This window comes from Eleginops maclovinus, chromosome 9 (assembly GCF_036324505.1).
Source record: "Eleginops maclovinus isolate JMC-PN-2008 ecotype Puerto Natales chromosome 9, JC_Emac_rtc_rv5, whole genome shotgun sequence".
Lineage (NCBI taxonomy): Eukaryota > Metazoa > Chordata > Actinopteri > Perciformes > Eleginopidae > Eleginops > Eleginops maclovinus.
The window spans coordinates 27335833-27355463 of record NC_086357.1 but is presented as its reverse complement, the minus strand read 5'-3'; the positions used below and the strand labels follow the sequence as shown (position 1 = coordinate 27355463).

The 19631-nt window shown below is 41.0% G+C and overlaps 1 protein-coding gene across 1 annotated transcript in view; it reads left to right on the top strand.

Moving 5' to 3' along the window:
• oca2 (oculocutaneous albinism II) overlaps positions 1-6339 on the top strand; it is a 33944-nt gene extending 27605 nt beyond the window's left edge. Inside the window, exons 22-23 of the mRNA XM_063891792.1 lie at positions 107-200; positions 6161-6339. Coding sequence (XP_063747862.1) covers positions 107-200; positions 6161-6248 — 182 coding nt within the window. The 3' untranslated portion in view covers positions 6249-6339. The remainder of the gene's footprint in view (positions 1-106; positions 201-6160) is intronic.
• The last annotated feature ends 13292 nt before the right edge of the window (positions 6340-19631 follow it).

Below are 19631 nucleotides of genomic sequence, written 5' to 3'. Positions count from 1 at the left end.
AGGTCTGAGTTCCTCTTCCACCATTGGTTTAATGTGACATTGAACCTATTGTTCCTCACTAAAAAATCATTTAGATGAACAGTTTTTTTCCATATATTATCCTCAGGAAATGGCACGTTGATCGGAGCGTCAGCTAACGTCGTGTGTGCAGGAATCGCCGAACAACACGGATATGGATTCTCCTTCGTCGAGTTCTTCAAGTAAGATTTCTACAGAACTGAACACAACATGTAGGCAGACTTTCTCTTGCGCCCTCTTACCCTCTGCGTGAAAATTGTACTTAAGTCCTTGAGTAAATGAAATGTTACTCTCCACCTCTGGCAGCAGGTGATGTGCCATGCTTGCTTTTAGCGGCCCAAAAAACATCCATTCTTCTTGAGTTTCTTCCGTCAGTGTGTGTGTGTGTGTGTGTGTGTGTGTGTGTGTGTGTGTGTGTGTGTGTGTGTGTGTGTGTGTAAGCTTGTGTAAATTATTCTGCAGGAACAAACTCTGACTGATTGACTGTCACTGATTGAATTGATTCTGAGAGAATCACTCAGGGCCTGATTTTAGAAGTCTCTGGTGGATGAAAAAAAAAGAAGAAAAAGCGTGACGTAAAAATGTCATTAAATCTCAAGCAGGGTTTTGAGTGTGCTGCCACCTGCTCACTAACACCCTTCATTCCTGTGGAGACACACACACAAACACACACACACACACACACACACACACACACACACACACACACACACACACACACACACACACACACACACACACACACACACACACACAAACACACACACCGTGCAGTTTGCTTTGTTGGAGAAGGGGTCAGCGCTGAAAGATGAATAAAGTCTGATTAGGGTTTTAAACGCTCAGTAATAACTTGTCATTTTATGTATAAGTGCAGGTTTGTTAATGAAAAGAGGGCGAGAACATTGCATTCATTTAGTCCTGCAACAAGTCTGAACAGAAAGTCTGATTGTAATGTCAGCAGGTGGGGTTAACACACCGGTGGAATTTGAAGAAGTACATTTACTCAAGTGGAACAAACACATGCCTTGATATCAGAGTCAGAAATAATCTATTTGTCCTACAGAGGGGAAATGTACAGCACAGGTAGGAGGCATATAAGGAAACACCGGTTAATCAAATAGAGATTAAATAAAAATGTAAATTATAATTATGATAAAAAGTCAAACAAATAATTATTATAAATAATTTTAAAAAGTATTACAATAATAATATTTAAAAAATAAAACAGTGATAAATAATCATAACATTTTACTAAAAAGTATTAAAAATAATAATAAAATATATATATTATAATAAGCAATAATAATACTTCATAGTATTATTATTATATACATATTTTTAAATAATAAAAACAACAGAAATACAAAAGCAATATAATAATAATAATAATAATAATAATAATAATAGTAATAATAATAATAATAATAGTAATAATAATAATAATAATAATAATAATAATAATAATAATAATAATAGTAATAATAATAATAGTAATAATAATAATAATAATAATAATAATAATAATAATAATAATAATAATAATAATAATAGTAATAATAATAATAATAATAATAATAATAGTAATAATAATAATAATAATAATAATAATAGTAATAATAATAATAGTAATAATAATAATAGTAATAATAATAATAATAATAATAATAATAATAATAATAATAATAATAGTAATAATAATAATAATAATAATAATAATTGTTTAGAAATTAAAATGTAATTATAATTGTAATTATTTTGCACACAAAGTATTTTCATTTTTTATATTTCCCAGTTTGGGGTTAATAAAGTATTTCCGATTCTGATTCAATTACATCTTGCATATAATACCTATTGCTGTCTTACTGTACTTTTACCTAAATAACATTTCCATTCAGTCCAGTAGGATAAATGCTGTGTGCCCCCCCCATCCCCTTGCTGCAGATATTGGCCTCTTCCTCTGGCTGCAGCTCTGTCTGTAATTGTGTGTTAGTGAGTGCTGGGGGTCTCAGGTGTTTGGACAGACAGGTAAAGAGAGGAGAGGTCTGTCTGCAGCTCTAGGCAGCTGGGACTGATGAGAGACACCCCAACCATTATACTGAGATCCAGCTGAGCCCACAGGGCCCTGGAGGCCTTTATGATAGACCAGCACCATCACAGAGACTATAGTTAGTGCAACCTGTTGCTCCCATCATGCCCCTGGCCCGGATCATCCTCCTGTTGACCTGGGGAGCATGGGATGAAAAATGACTCTGTTGGGTCGTTATGGTACATGAAGCTCACAGAGTTTGAAACATTGCCAGTGGTTGTAGCTTAATGTTTCTAATAGCTGCTGTTAAAGTTTAGCACCTGATTTTTGAACGTGATTTCATCCATACCCGCCCTATAGACGCCGCTTTTTGTGAAGCATCTTAATGCAGAATGTGGGTGGTTAATTAATTATACTACCGTGTGCTTCTTCTCCACTTCAGTTCAGAGGTAAATGATGTACTTTTACTCCACTACATTTATTTAGTTGCTAGGCAGATTAGGATTAATGATGGTAAATATAATCTCCTTTAAATCAGACTGTAGTTCACCTGCAGTAAATCCAGCAGCTACCCTGCAGTATACAAAGCCATTCTAACTAGCTGCACCTTTACCAGCTCTGAGAACACCTTAATGATCAATCATTATAAAACATATCAGAGATATTATTCTGAAATGGACCAATCAGACAATGACTACTTTTACTGTCGCTACTTTAAGTACATTTAGAGGAGAGTACTTTCTACTTTCACTGGAGGAACATTTAGAATACTTTCACTGTGACAGAGTATTCCTACACTCTGGTACTTCTGCTTTACTCAAGAACAAGATCTGAGTACTTCTACTTTACTCAAGAACAAGACCTGAGTACTTCTACTTTACTCAAGTACAAGATCTGAGTACTTCTACTTTACTCAAGTACAAGACCTGAGTACTTCTACTTTACTCAAGTACAAGACCTGAGTACTTCTACTTTTACTCAAGTACAAGCCCTGAGTACTTCTACTTTACTCAAGTACAAGATCTGAGTACTTCTACTTTACTCAAGTACTAGCCCTGAGTACTTCTACTTTACTCAAGTACAAGCCCTGAGTACTTCTACTTTTACTCAAGTACAAGCCCTGAGTACTTCTACTTTACTCAAGTACTAGCCCTGAGTACTTGTCCCACCTCTTCTTTGATGCATCGAGAAATGAACAGCTGTAAACTGTAGTGTTAAAACAGACGTGTTTCTGCAGGTTATTCACAGATACTGTTCTGATGCTGTCAGGATGTCTGACCTCAGACTTCTACAGCAATCAATCATACATTAACAACCACATCCTTTCTGTCTCTGGCTCTACCAAAGATTGGAGGTAGAGATAAAAACATGCGTCCTAAACACTGCACGTTCTGCAAGTCATGCTGTTGATTTACCAGCCTCCCGTTGATCTAGACAGCGTCTCTGAGATTTCATCAGGGTCTTTCAAAGAGCTCCCATCACATGCAATTAGCTCAACAATCGCAAGGTATGATGACAGTTTTAAGACAAGGTGAGCCTCGCTCCTCTTTCTGCCGTTTTGTGGAAACTCTTTCCTCTGCCCTCCGTCCCGCCACACTGCTCCTGTGATGGGGAAGATGAGCATGACTCAGCAGAAGCAGAGGTGACCGCAGCTTGTCTGACTGTGATCAGAGTTTAGAGATTCCCTCACATGGATGCATTTGTTCAACAGACACCAGAATCACAACAATCTCACGTTACATTTCCAACATTTCTACATAAAAAAGGCTGTAAAAGTGGAGTTGTGTATTTAAATGACCGCCTATGTATTGTTGTAAATGCAAAACCCCTAGTTTAAACACAAGCATATTCTGTGTCTGAAAGCCTCGTAGAACCGAAAGTCCCATTGTGACGTATTATATCTACTTAATGTTCTCATTGGGAGGCCAGTCAGTAAGGACTTGGTCTGGTATTTACCTCCTGGGCACCCCTCCCCCCACAGTACCACGATAGGTTAAATCCATAGGCGAAGTGTCACTGTGTGTGTGTGTGACAAGTAAAGAGGGTTTGAGTCCTCTACCCTCCCCCTGCAGATCAATGCACACCACTGAGCTGTTGTGTGACCCTCAGCTAAATGCTACGTGACTATGAAGCTCTGCAGGGTTTTATATCATTGATTCTGCAGCTTGGGGGGGGGGGGGGGTGAAAGGGAAAGGTCTGATAATAGGAGCATGTCAATGGCTGTATGTTGTACACCATTGTAAAGATACCAGCTAAGTGGAGAGGACCTTTGTGTATCTCAGACTCTTAAAGGAACCACAGTCCTCTGATGACGTTAGACGGCCTTGTGAGTTATTTATGTCCGTCGAGCATCGGTGCAGCTCTGTCGGACTGCTCTGGAAATATAATATTGGCAGTTGAACCATTGATTGGTTGATTGGTTTATTGGTTGAATGGTTGATTGGTTTGTTTGTTTGTTTGTCTGTTGGTTTAGTAGTTTGTCCGTTGAACGGTTGATTGGCTGGTTGAACCATTAATTGGTTGGTTGGTTGGTTGGTTGGTTGAATGGTTGATTGGTTGAATGGTGGTTTAGTGGTTGAATGGTTGATTGGTTGATTGGTGGTTTAGTGGTTGAATTGTTGGTTGGTTGATTGGTGGTTTAGTGGTTGAATGGTTGATTGGTTGATTGGTGGTTTAGTGGTTGAATGGTTGGTTGCTTGGTTGAACAAACACATGTGCATAGGTAACCTAAAGTAGTTAATTTTTTCAGAATGCCAAAAAAGAAAAGGAACTATGGGATGGCAGATTGTTTTTGGTTAATCATTGTCAAACACTGGAGAAAACAACTTACGACAGTACTTAGGACAGATATGGAAATAATTGACGAGACATATTTGACCTAAGATCCCTAACCCTCTTACGCTGTTAATCATTAGGAGTTAACTTTGATAATTGATGGCTAAATACAAGACATAATCACCCTGACCTGAGCAAGTCATTCCTGCTCACACTTTGCCTGTGTTACATTAAGATTCAGCACCACGCTGTGCTGGACTCATTATCAACGAGCCTGAGTGCTTCATTAATCCTTAAGTCAAGCAATAGTTTGACATTTCCACATGCAGTTTAAAAGGAATAGTCCAAATTGCTTCCACCTGAATGAAGCGATAGAGACAGCAATTAAGAGGAATTCCCTGACACACAATTATTAAATATGCACACACACTTCCATCATTGTGTGTGCTGCAGAAGTCAGTGTTACATGCCCAAACTGAACACCAAATAATGATCAAATTACTATAGAAAAAACTGCCATAAAATACACTTTTTAATTGATAAACATTTCAAATCAGAGAATATCTCCAACGGTTTCTTCTGGATGTGTGTCAGGGACTGAGGGCGAACAGATCCAGGGCCCGGGAGCAGCCATGTGTTCATGTAGGACATGGAGGGCGTCCAAATAACAAACCATCTGCAGATCTGGAGTTATCTGAGGGCGCATTTTAAATTCACCACGCTAATAAGAAACAAGACAGTAGGCCTTTTAGCTGAATCGACACAGGCTATGATTATATTTAAGGGTTGGAAATGTATAGTAGGGGTCCCCAGCACGTAGAAACTGCCGTATGCTAACTTGCATATGTTGGACAATTAGCCAAATTAGCATGAGTTTTATTAATTAGCATATTCAAACAATGGCAAAAGAAATGACTGGGACAATTTTGGACAATTTAGTTGTAGTTTTGGAGGTAATTGAGCATGTTGAATCCATTTCTGATATTTGGAGCATGTAAGATGGCAGTTTGAGTCCCTTAAATCAGTCCACAGAGGGTAGGGATGTGCCCACTTTCTGGTTAAAACTGCCATTTTTGATCTTTGAAATGTCAGACATTGCTCCAGCATCCTCAATAACCCCACAAAAAATTCCAACAATGTCCAAATCAGCCAAGTCCTTTCTGAGAATATTTTCTGCATATGCTAATTGTGCAATTACAGCAGTTTGTACGGACACGTTTTCTCTGAAATTACCTTTTCATTTCACACGCACTGTTAAATACATCATGAAATGTCATAACTGTGAGAATAAAATGTTTGAATTCATGAAATTAAAGTGTTTTTTTTCCTTTCCTCTTGCAGGTTAGGATTCCCCATGATGATCATGACCTGTATGATCGGCATGTGCTACCTGCTGCTCACACACATCGGATTAGGCTGGAACATGTGATCGGAAGACACTGTGTTAGTGTGTGTGTGTGTGTGTGTGTGTGTGTGTGTGTGTGTGTGTGTGTGTGTGTGTGTGTGTGTGTGTGTGTGTGTGTGTGTGTGTGTGTGTGTGTGTGTGTGACCACTCCCAGCATTCAGCTCTATGTCTCTATCGATATGAAGAACAGCAGCCATATTTTTGAAAATGGCTTTTTTTTGTGTCTCAACTCACATATGTATTTACTTATATGTGCTGTTATGAGTGCATGATTACTCCCCAATACAAGTAATTGCAAAATGTCCTACGAGTACTTTGAATAGTACATTTATAACGATCAAAAAGTTTAGTGTGGACACTTTTCACCCGCCATCTTGGCTAATGGAAGCAGCCACACTAGCAGCGCTTCCTCCAGTGAACAAAGCACTATAAAAGTAATACATGTGTTTCTTTTGCCACTTTTTAATAGACACACCTCTATACAAGTGTCAAAAAGAAGCCATTGTTTATTTAATTGGGTTTATTGGGCAGCTGTAAGGATTTTGCTGCCACTAGCTAGCTCGCTAACGAACAGCAGCCGGGTGGAATTTGAGACCTTCGACCAACGTTGTTACCCAAAACAGTCCCTTTCCCAAAATGCTGACCATGGTGCTACTGCCTCTCTGACTCGTGTCAAACTGTATATTTGTTTGGAGGTCTAAGTGATCTGTTTACATCGTCTCATTTCCTAATTAACTGTATAATACTAAATTGCTTCCTGGAGATGTTTAGGACACATTTCACCCTCGGTTTACCAAACGTTTGTTGATATTTTAAAGGAATACCCAGTGAAAGGGATTTTATAACGTTGAATATTTTTGTCAGATGCCGGAATCTCAATGACTGAACGGCATCGATCTAATCAGAGAGGAGCGGGATGATTAAATACCACTGTTATTAAACTATGTATTATCTATTGTACTGTGTACACAATGATCTCATGTAAAGTGGATGATTTCCTCCAGTTAACCGTGTAGAAAATGTTGGATGTAAAGGCTCTTACCTGGATCCTTCAGTTGAAACTCTCACCTGTATTTATTGTACAGTTCGACGACCTCAAGGTCACGTATGTTTAATGTTCCAGACTTCCACACAGACATCAACATGAACAATAAAGGTTGTGATGTTTCTGCTTTTCATTCGGCTCAGTTTCTGTTTATTCCTTATGAATATTGTCATCACTTTTCTAATAAAGTATAAATAAGTACTTGAAGATTAATCCTCTCATTCAAAAAACATGTGTTCAGCTTACAGTGAAATCGATTAGTGTTCCCTTTATATTAAAACTAAATAGTTGAGTACACCGTGGATTTGGAGAATGCGTATGACCTGGTTCCCTGGGAGATACTGTGGGAGGTGCTGCCATCTTCGTTCCTACCCTCACCTCTAGTCATGAAGGATGGGTCAGGACCGAAAGAACGAGATGGCGGATACAAGCGGCCGAAATGGGATTTCTCCGCTGAGTGGCTGGCATCTCCCTTAGGGATAAGGTGAGAAGTTCAGTCATCCGGGAGGGACTCGGAGTAGAACCGCTGCTCCTTCGCGTTGAAAGGAGCCAGTTGAGGTGGTTCGGGCACCTAGTGAGGATGCCACCTGGGCGCCTCCCTAGGGAGGTGTTCCAGGCACGTCCAGCTGGGAAGAGACCGAGGGGTAGACCTAGGACCAGGTGGAGGGATTATATCTCTTCGCTGGCCTGGGAGCGTCTTGGAATCCCCCAGTCAGAGCTGGTTGATGTGGCCAGGGAAAGGAAAGTTTGCGGCTCTCTGCTGGAGCTGTTACCTCCGCGACCCTGACGGATACGCGGGAGAAGATGGATGGATGGATGGATGGATGGATGGATGGATGGATGGATGATGGATGGATGGATGGATGGATGGATGGATGGATGGATGGATGGATGGATGGATGGATGGATGGATGGATGATGGATGGATGGATGGATGGATGGATGGATGGATGGATGGATGGATGGATGATGGATGATGGATGATGGATGATGGATGATGGATGATGGATGGATGGATGGATGGAGTTTAGTACACCATAATATATGAAAGAATTCATTGTAAATTATGTTGAAAATGATCAAACCTTCATTACATTTTATATAAAAAATATTAAAACCAAATAGTCATAAAAAAAAACTCCGACTAAAGTTTTGTTTAAAAGTATTTAGAAAATGAAAGGTAGAGAAAGTCAAATCATATACAAATGGCAATAGTGCAAGGCATAGCATTTAGAAACAAAGAAAAGAAAGTAGTCAGAAATATAAATAAGTCATACATGAGTTTGTCAAAAAAAAACTAGTATGCTGAAAATACATTTGAAAGTCATCAGTGATATTATAGTATGTCAATAAACGCTTTGCTTGAAGTTCGCTGTTGTTCTCACACCGTGTTAACCGACTGTGAGTTAAACTGACTGCTGTTAATGAGTCAGACTGCAGGAGAGCTGAACAACAGATCAATGTGTTCCTGTAGCTCTGTCTTTACATATTACAACTTTACTCCAGATACTCAGCAGCTATAAGTGTTTGTCTGAAGCATAAGGAGCCTGTTGTGTTGTCCACTTACCCTCCATCCCAAGGTAACGCTCCAGATCGGTTCAATCAGCCGCTAATTTATCAAAGACAGAGAACTCTACAACCAGGGTTTGGAGGAGTACTTTCAGAGGGGTAAACTAACTAAATACATTTACTCAAGTACAAGATCTGAGTACTTCTACTTTACTCAAGTACAAGATCTGAGTACTTCTACTTTACTCAAGTACAAGATCTGAGTACTTCTACTTTACTCAAGTACAAGATCTGAGTACTTCTACTTTACTCAAGTACAATACCTGAGTACTTCTACTTTACTCAAGTACAAGACCTGTGTACTTCTACTTTACTCAAGTACAAGACCTGAGTACTTCTACTTTACTCAAGTACAAGACCTGAGTACTTCTACTTTACTCAAGTACAAGACCTGAGTACTTCTACTTTACTCAAGTACCAGATCTGAGTACTTCTACTTTACTCAAGTACAAGATCTGAGTACTTCTACTTTACTCAAGTACAAGATCTGAGTACTTCTACTTTACTCAAGTACAAGATCTGAGTACTGCTACTTTACTCAAGTACAAGATCTGAGTACTTCTACTTTACTCAAGTACAAGACCTGAGTACTTCTACTTTTACTCAAGAACAAGATCTGAGTACTTCTACTTTACTCAAGTACAAGACCTGAGTACTTCTACTTTACTCAAGTACAAGACCTGAGTACTTCTACTTTACTCAAGTACAAGACCTGAGTACTTCTACTTTACTTAAGAACAAGATCTGAGTACCTCTACTTTACTCAAGTACAAGACCTGAGTACTTCTACTTTACTCAAGTACAAGATCTGAGTACTTCTACTTTACTCAAGTACCAGACCTGAGTACTTCTACTTTACTTGGGTACGAGCTAATGAATTACAGCGGTTCAATGAGAACCCTCTGTCTCTGCGGAGGGGATTGAAGGAGTCCTGCCCTCTGTAATTAAGAGCGCAGTGAGGGAGTTTAAGAGGATCCACTTTAAGGCTATTTTTAAAAACCTCTCGTTACAACACAGAGTAAAACGCCACAGACAGAAAACATCTCTCCTTTGATCGCCCTAACATCGGGATCTCATGAAGGTCTTTTTAATTAGTCCGGGAGGGAAAATCAAACGGAGCATTATTAAACACCATCTGGACGAAAGGTTAGAGCAACATTTACAGAAGAATAAAAGGCTTTAACTGTGAAAAACAAAACAACAAAACTGGAGAAACTGAACTTCGGACTTGGACTGAGTTTTTCTACACTATTATATATATTATTAGTAGTATTTTTACTTTAACGTACGTATTTAAGTTATGTAACCCCGCCCCCTTTTGCCACTTCCGGTTTCTATTAGCATTAGCATTTTTGTGAACAGTACATTTTATCAGAGATCATTTACAGGAAGAACAGGGTAGAGGTAAAGTCCTAATGAATCTGAATGATCCTGTCATTGTGCTTTATAGCTAGCAAACGCTATGTTTCTATCTTTCTGTAAATCAAGCTAGCTACTGTTCGCTAACTATCTGCTAGTATGGAGCTAGCTTACGTTAGCAACAGCTATCTGGCAAATGTTAATGAGCTATCACCAAATCTGTAAAATTGTAAATGAAAATGATCATAAAATCAATAATGAACACGTTTGCAGGACCTGTGTCGACCATTCATGCAATGAGAGTTATTGTCAGGGGTTAAACTGGGATTTGATATGTGGGGGGGGGGGTTTGGACCCTGGACAAAATGATCATTAGCGTCACAACAAAGCTTCTGGTTTCCTCTGGAGCTGAATTTAAACTGACATGTGAAAATGCAGGTTTGTAGCCGATAGCTTTTACTGTCCTGACAGTCTGCAGTAAAAGGAAGCTGAATGATTAATGGCACAACAACAATCCCACGCTCTCTGCAGCTCTGCTCCTGCGGTGGGGGGTTGGGGGGGTTGTAATCTTGCAGGATGTGTGCAAAAGGCATCAGAGTCATCGACAGAAACTGTTGAATTGAAGCTCATTTCCAAACAATCTGACGTTTCTTGACAAGAGTGTCTTTCAGAGCACTGAAATAATGAAAGGATTCTCAGGATAACACCATTTTGATTTGATGACATGGAAAGAAAGACTCTGATATGATGAAGATCCAAAATGCTAATGGACTCATCGATAACCACTGGCACTCTGATCGACCGACTTCTCTGCACACCTCTGTGTTTTCTCATTGCTTTTCCACTGGATTTACCAGCATGAATGCAGGTTACGGAGCGCTCCTGAATGCACCAGGGTTTTTTCCAATAACCAATGATAAATGATGACAGTGCCAGAGTTCATTGTGGCTAATTACTTATTTTATTTTGGACAAGCAAGAAGATTTCTGTTGCATAGTGAATTCAGGGCACAGTGTCCGGTGCCTTGCTCAAGGGCACCACGGTAGGGTCCAGAAGGTGAATTCGGACCTCTCCAATTAGCAGTCCACACTCTATATTTGAAGTCTGTTCAGGCACTTGTACCGGCAACCCTACGACACCCAGTCCAAGCCCCTACTGACTGAGCCACTGCCGTTAATTGGAAGTCACACACTTTCTGAAATATCTTTCAGATGTTTCACTTTGTCAGGGGTTGTCAGCTTTCTAAATGACAGAAAAAAGGCTTGTTTGAAGAAAATATGGAATGGATTTCTTATTATTTTGCGCATTATACTAGAAATGTTTGCATGGAACTATTTGCCGTTTCATGTCTGAGAGTTTACTAACTTTGGGTTTGTTACTACCTGCTTCGGTCCGCCATTAAACCCTTCAAATATATCTTTAAAAATGATGTTGGCTACCTAGCTTCCTCCCTCTTCTTCATCAACCGGCATTCTTGGTATCTGTTGCTCACTGAGATGATTCCCCCCCCCCCCACCTTGATGTTTGTTGGCGTCTCTTAAGCTAAGGAGCCAATATAAGGCTTAGCAGTACAGATAAATGTGGGCTCACTATTTGGCAAGCAACCGGTCACCGTTGTCCTGTTTCTCTGATAAAAGCTGATTAATGATTTATAAAACGTTCACAACCTGATTAATGAATGAATTACAAACTAAACCCTTGAGGGTAGTCTTATAGTCCTACCAAAAATCTTAATCGACCCATCTGACATTTTGCTAAATACTCTTCTTTTCTGTCTTACTTCACTTTTGAACCGTCAGCTCTTTATGTTGCAGCCTCACAGCGTCTGAATCTACCCCTGACGGCATATCTATCTTTACATACGGCATATTTAATGTGATTGGACACACGTTTAAGCTTTGATTACAGGAGCTGCTTCATGGTGAGGATGTGTGGACGACCGCCGGGTGCAGTGACGCGGCTCAGCGTGACTCCAGCAGGTGGGCTTTACATCGAGGTAGCTGCTTTTCCGATTACCAGGAGAAGTAATCACACAGATGTCAAGGTGAAGCACACATCTACAACACTTAAGCACGTCTGTCTCCTGATGTAAGTCAATTGGAAAAATAATTTTTGGGCCCAATGCTTGATTGAATGACACCAGAGTTGTAGTACCACCGTTTGGCCACTAAGGGAACATTTGCCTCAACTGAAGGCTCACTTTCTGGGGGTTCTAAGACAGGAGGCTTCACACTCTGCCTGAATGTGCAGCACTATGTTGAAGTTACTCATGATTATTATCTGTCGCAGCACAAACATTCACACAGGAGCCATCAAAGGCCTTTTGTTCCCCTCTCAACACCGCAGACAAGAGGTTTCACGGGGTAACGGCTTCCCGGTCGATCTAAACTCTCTCGCCTCGTGACCGTTCCATCCCCTAATAAGAGTGCATTTGCATATCTATGACAAAACTGTATCAACCTTTCAGTGGCTCATTGTTTATAGACATGTACGATGATGAGATGATTGCAGAGAAGGGGAAATAAGACGGCGAAGCATCGACTTAATTGGATTTCTTATCGAGGCATTGTGTGCTCGATGAGAGTGTGAGGGCTCCGTCTTGTTCGATGCATGAACGGTTTAACTTTCAACTCTGTGTCCAAACTTTGTTGTCTTTGGGTATTCAAACACTGTGATAGAGAGAAATGCACAGGTGAGACACAATACAAACATCACAGTGAGATTAGCGTCTTTTAAACACCCAAACTAATTCGATTTAGACAAAAAAAGAAACCTGTTTTGTTATGAAATGCCTTATGCAACTACTGAAATGCTGAGGACATATTTTAAAGCTACAGCCAAAATATTGAAACAGGAAAAGAATTACCTTTGCATGGGCTGCACCTACTAGCACCTCCAAAGCTTTGCTGTTCAGCTCATGGCAGGTAAGTAATATATCTCCGGGTCACTTAATCCATCTGGTTGCACAATGACAATGAAATGCCAATGACATCTGACATTGGGCATTGTTCTGTGAGCGGTTTTCACACAAAACAATCAGACAGTTAAACTGCAACTTTCTGGACATGCAATAAGGGTCAATTTTCAAAGTTTGAGGTACATTCCCGTACATTTCCCATATTTTCTCCATTCAACCGTCAAGAAGTGGGGCTTTTTCTTTTACATTCATGCAGCTTTGAAGTTGTTCAGACAGGTAAGCGTCAAGCTAACTTTTTCCTTCTGTATCTACTCTTCATGCTATGCTAAGCTAACACCTCTTCTAGCTGTAGCTTATATTTAGTGTACTGACATTGCAATGATATCTGCTTTAGGTTAACTCTTGCCAAGATGAAGAATAAGACAAATGTCCTCATGCTAAGCTAATGCTTTTCTTACATGTTTTGATTTTTGTTATTCATTATTTTTTAAAATGTTTTTAATTTAATTTAACTTTTAATTTGATTTTATTACTTTTCTTACTCAATCAGACAGGAAACATACGAGAGAGTAACCAGACATATTGACTCCTTTGTGTGGTTGCAACTGATCGGCCCTTCTGTTCGGCATTTATTTGTACCAAACATTAAAATGATACTGTATGCAAAATACTGAAGTTTCTAGGAAAATAATCATGCTCTATGATTTCTGAGATTCTCTGAAGTGTTGCCTGGAAACATTTGTACAGATCCGCAGAGTATCTGAGTTTAATGTGAAGTGATCAGACTGTCTGTGAGAAACAGTACGAGGCAGGAAGGAGATTATTCCTGCAGCTAAATGTCTACAGCCTGCAGCCTCTCAATCCTCTGCACCTGCGCCCTTCGTATGTACAGTACAGTCTACGGCTGAACCTACAGATCAATGTGCAGCCGGTCGGGGTAACATCTTCCTCCCCAACAAACTGAGGATTGGGTTAGAGGGGTGCCTGAACTGGGACCGTAAAACTGCTCAACCTTACCTTCAAAATGCTATAACTCTCTAGTGCTGCATGTTCATCTGTGGAGTTGACACTGAAGAGTTGGTCTTGCATCAGCGCGGAAAGGTTAATTGTTAATGGTTTTAATTTACAGGAGTAGCCACTTTATTTAATCAATTAAATGTAGAGCAAGCAGCAAGCTGTGAGTGATTAAATACAGGTAGAGCAATTACTAAAACAGAAGACTGAATGAAGATTTAATTCAACAACATGCCGTTTGAATAATTGACAAAATCCTAACTGCTAAATTCAATTAATGCAACAAAACCTCCTGATAATTAAGAGGCGAAGTGGCAAGACCATGCAGCGGCAAGACCATCCAAGACCATGCAGCGGCAAGACCATGCAATACCATGCAGCGGCAAGACCATGCAAGACCATGCAGCGGCAAGACCATGCAAGACCATGCAGCGGCAAGACCATGCAATACCATGCAGCGGCAAGACCATCCAAGACCATGCAGCGGCAAGACCATCCAAGACCATGCAGCGGCAAGACCATCCAAGACCATGCAGCAGCAAGACCATGCAAGACCATCCAAGACCATGCAGCGGCAAGACCATGCAATACCATGCAGCGGCAAGACCATGCAAGACCATGCAGCGGCAAGACCATGCAAGACCATCCAAGACCATGCAAGACCATCCAAGACCATGCAGCGGCAAGACCATCCAAGACCATGCAGCGGCAAGACCATGCAAGACCATGCAGCGGCAAGACCATGCAGCAACAAGACCATGCAGCAGCAAGACCATGCAGCGGTCAACAGAAAATACCCGCATACATAAGCACATCCGACCAAACTTCACCAAACTTGTTCTCATAGACTTGGAGATAATAAAGATAATAAAGATTTAAGGAACTTCTGATCTCACTTTACATTTCTTAACCAGGAGGCTGTGGCGCAGTGGGATAGGGTGTTATTCTTCTGATCAGGGGAGCACCGGTTCGATAGCAAGACACGTCACCCCAAATTGCTCCTGCGATTGCCCACAGTATTGAGTATGCTAGTCACTTATAAATAAATAAAAGTGTCCAACAATGGCTCACACAATAGCTGGCTTAGGGAGGTCCTAACTCATATCAAACTTGAGAAGGTTAGATTCTCTGGTTTTCAACAAAACCTGGCAGCCCTTCATTGAATATTTAGATAGAACTACTATTCACCCAGAAAGAGACTAGATGCTCCCCCCCCCCTCCCCTCCCCTTTTTGTTTTTGTTGTTTGTTGTTTGTTGTTTTGCCTTTCTCCTTTTTCTGTGTTTTACTTTCTTTTCTTGTCCTAACAGTGGGTGGGAAGGGATAATGGGTAACTAAGGTTCAGTCATAGAAGCTGTTCTGGCTTAGGTTAAATTGGTTGTTGTTTTCAGCATACACTGTAAGACAAAGCGCTTACTACCTCTTAACAAGTCTACCTGGAAACATTGTATGTGTCAAGTATTGTTTTATATGAACGAAAAATCTAATAAAAGGATTTATAAAAAAAAATAAAGTGTCCAACAAGTAACATGTAGATTTTCTCTTGGGAAAAACCCCGTTAACCTCCCCACACCCAAACAGGCCTCAGACAGTAGCGTCAAGAGAGTTCTGATTATGTGAGCAAATAAATGTTGAATTTGTGATTGAAAATGTCTAATGAAAGATCCATAACATAACTTAAGATAAGATAAGATCTCGTTAAACAAAGTCAATCTGTGCTGAGTTTGTGGAGAGAGATAGGGGGGAGAGATCTTCAGAGTTGGTAGTGGAAACCACTGTGTCACCTCATGTCTTTGTGGATTCTCCGGCTGCTAACTTCATAATAAACCTTCAGTGTTTGCCATCAAAGCTCCAGCGCTCCTCGTGTCTCATTGTGCTTCGTCTCCATTGCTCCAGTAGTTTCCATCACGATTAGCATGCCATCGGAAAATACCTCTCTGCTCCATGGCTTCACTGTGATAACTGCACTTAAAGCACACCGTACATTTTACATTATATTTAATATTCCATACCTTACACACTTAATGTCTATCAAATATCCTGCTTTAGATTGAGCTTTTGTTCCTTTTTTGTGTACATTTTTAGTCCAACATGTCAGTCAGTCAGCCAGTCAGCCAGCCAGTCAGTCAGCCAGTCAGTCCGTCAGTCAGCCAGTCAGTCAGCCAGTCAGTCAGTCAGCCAGTCAGTCAGTCAGTCAGTCAGGCCAGTCAGTCAGCCAGTCAGCCAGTCAGTCAGTCAGCCAGTCAGTCAGTCAGTCAGTCAGCCAGTCAGTCAGTCAGTCAGTCAGCCAGTCAGCCAGTCAGTCCGTCAGTCCGTCAGTCCGTCAGTCCGTCAGTCCGTCAGTCCGTCAGTCCGTCAGCCAGTCAGCCAGTTAGTCAGTCAGTCAGTCAGTCAGTCAGTCAGTCAGTCAGTCAGGCCAGTCAGCCAGTCAGCCAGTCAGTCAGCCAGTCAGCCAGTCGTCAGCCAGTCAGTCAGTCAGTCAGTCAGTCAGTCAGTCAGACAGTCAGACAGTCAGACAGTCAGTCAGTCAGCCAGTCCGTCAGTCCGTCAGTCCGTCAGTCCGTCAGTCAGTCAGGCCAGCCAGTCAGCCAGTCAGTCAGTCAGTCAGTCCGTCAGTCCGTCAGTCCGTCAGTCAGTCAGTCAGTCAGTCAGTCAGTCAGCCAGTCAGTCAGTCAGTCAGGCCAGTCAGCCAGTCAGTCAGTCAGTCAGTCCGTCAGTCAGCCAGTCAGTCAGCAGTCAGTCAGTCAGCCAGCCAGTCAGTCAGTCAGTCAGCCAGTCAGTCAGCCAGTCAGTCAGTCCAGTCAGCAGTCAGTCAGTCAGTCAGTCAGCCAGTAGTCAGTCAGTCAGTCAGTCAGTCAGTCAGTCAGTCAGTCCGTCAGTCCGTCGTCAGTCAGTCTATCAGTCAGTCAGTCAGTCAGTCAGTCAGTCAGTCAGTCCGTCCGTAATAAACTTTGAAAGTTGCTTGAAAAGTACAAAAGGTGACATGTTGTCAATGCCAGCTGCAGGAAATCAGATCTTTATTCCAAACTTCTGCATGGCAGAAAGGTCGGTCACCATGGAAACTGTCAGTGTGTGGTAACGGGTCTGCAGAGTTTTGAATGAGCGTCTACTTTTGTTTTGGTTGTTTCTGCAATGACATCTAGTTGATAAACGCCTTTACTGTGGCTACTTCTGCACGTTTATTGCACGTTGTAGATTTTGTTCCTGCCAATGTTTGTCTCAAATGCATTTTTGCACAGTTGACACCTTGACTTCTCTCCAGTTGCTTTTATTCCAGCTAATAATGCCTGAGAGCAAATTCCTGCCCTCTACTCTTCACACTTCCCTCTCTCGTATCTCCTGTCTCTTCCCTCCCACTAACAAGACACACTGTTAGAGACTGGTGTTGCAGTGGGCTATTTGGTATAATGGTAGCTGTATTTTTAGCATGAGCAGGCAAAAACAGAGCATAACAATTCAGTGTTTTGCCAAATGACCATTTACCAGTCGTGGCGCTGAAGCTAGTCCATTCTTTGTCTATTACATCTACTTTATTATCAATTAGACCTGGATGAATTGAGGTACATTGAGGATGCACAGAAGGATGTTGATACTGGGGTAAAGCACAACAGATGGAGTGGAAGGGAAAGGAAAAAGTCATATGTGCTGTAGGGTCCGTTCTATAACGTTGTGGCACACTAACCAACCCGAGCCTGTTGGAAGCAAAACCAATAACTTGTATTGATGGTGGAGAATATCCCAATAAGGTTTCTTGGAAGATCCTACATCCAAGATATGATCAAACCATACACTCCACTCAATACTGGACCAATCTCAGTCACTTAGAAGACATATCAAAATTGGGGAAAACGTGACCCTTTAGGAGTTATTATATAGTCCGACCAAGACTTGAAGCTTGTGTCTTCCTCAGCTAAACAACCTTTAAAAGGATATCTTTCATTTTAGTTTCATCTTGCTGGAATTGTACAGCTTACCTTTCACCATGTTCTTAAATTACTTAGCATTTAGCTAAAGCTTTTATCCGAAGCAACTAACAATAAATACAATAAACCATAAAGATTCAAAGTAAGGACAGCAAGAACAGCACTAACATATTTAAGTGCATTACTTTGATTATTCCCCAAGGTATTAGTGAAACAGGAGGGACTTCAGTTTGTGACAGAGGATATGTGCACTCTCCGCTTTCCTGATATCAGTGGGAAGCTCGTTCCACCATTTGGGAGTAGGGAGAGCATCAAGGCGTGTCTTTGTTGGAGTGTAGCTGCATGTGCTGAAGTGTAGGTTGATTATTGTTATGACCATGTCTTGGATGTAGGATGGACGAGAAACCTTGGCTGTACTCCGACTGTATAACCCCTTGAACCAATCATGGACAATTTCCATTAGAACGTTGTCAGATGTAGCCTTTCTGCCTCTCTGTTCATGAAAGGGATCCTACTGTGTCTCGTGTGCAGAAAACAGATGGTTAATGCAAAGGCTTATATTTAGCCCCTGCCCTTTGGCAATATTACGTTATTTATTTATAGGTAAGCAAGGGACATTCAATTGTGTTAGATCCTCTTTCAGGAAGGGCCTAATTGGATTTCATATGATTGAATATGTAGACAGACTCAGAGTCACCGGACACTGGGCTCACACCATCACAGTTATGAATTCTTATTTTGAAAAAGTAGAAAACTCATCAAACTGACGGACCCCCATCTAAGTATCACAGCTACGTAAAAGGTGGGTAGATTTGTACGTGTTTTTAGAAGCTTGTCTTTAAATTGACATACTTATGGCTTGTTGCTCTTGTGGACATTTCCCGGGTGCCCTGAGGGTCTTTTTTTTGGCCTATCCTCAATTTCGCCAATGACCAGCGGTCGACGGGGAAAACTGGAGGCATGTTTTCTAATAAACATCCTTTAGACCTTCTTAAAAATGCCTTCCAGTTAAATGCATCAAAGAACAGACTGCACTGCGCTGATGTACATTAAAAAAAAACTTTATTCCAAAAGTACCATAGGTATGAAAATAGCATGGGCATCAGAAATGGATGGTTCAGGCCAAACCCCCCCCCCACACTCACTGGACAGGGGTACTTGCACTTGAATTGAGTAATGGGGTACTTATGCACACTGAAGCCACACACGTGGAAACACAAAGCAGAAGGAGTGTACAGTTGAGTATTGTTGGGTATACAGTAAGTTAGGATACATGTCAACAGAAATATGATGCACCACGCTGAAATACACTGCAGATATCATGGGTCTGGGTTAAAAGTGAAACCTCATCAGCACAAACAGTAGCTGTTAGAAATATTTAAGCCACTAATAATATAGAATGGTGCAGGGATGAGTCCTAAACCCAGCTTGAGTCAGCATTTTAGCACTTCCTGTTCCCTCGTCTGGTGGTTAACACAAAAAGAGATTTTACCGTCATCACGCCCAACATTAGCCTCCTTTAGCTTAGCGGTGGTGACCTGAAGTCATGTGACCCTGCTGTAGTTCCTTTATAGCCCAACAT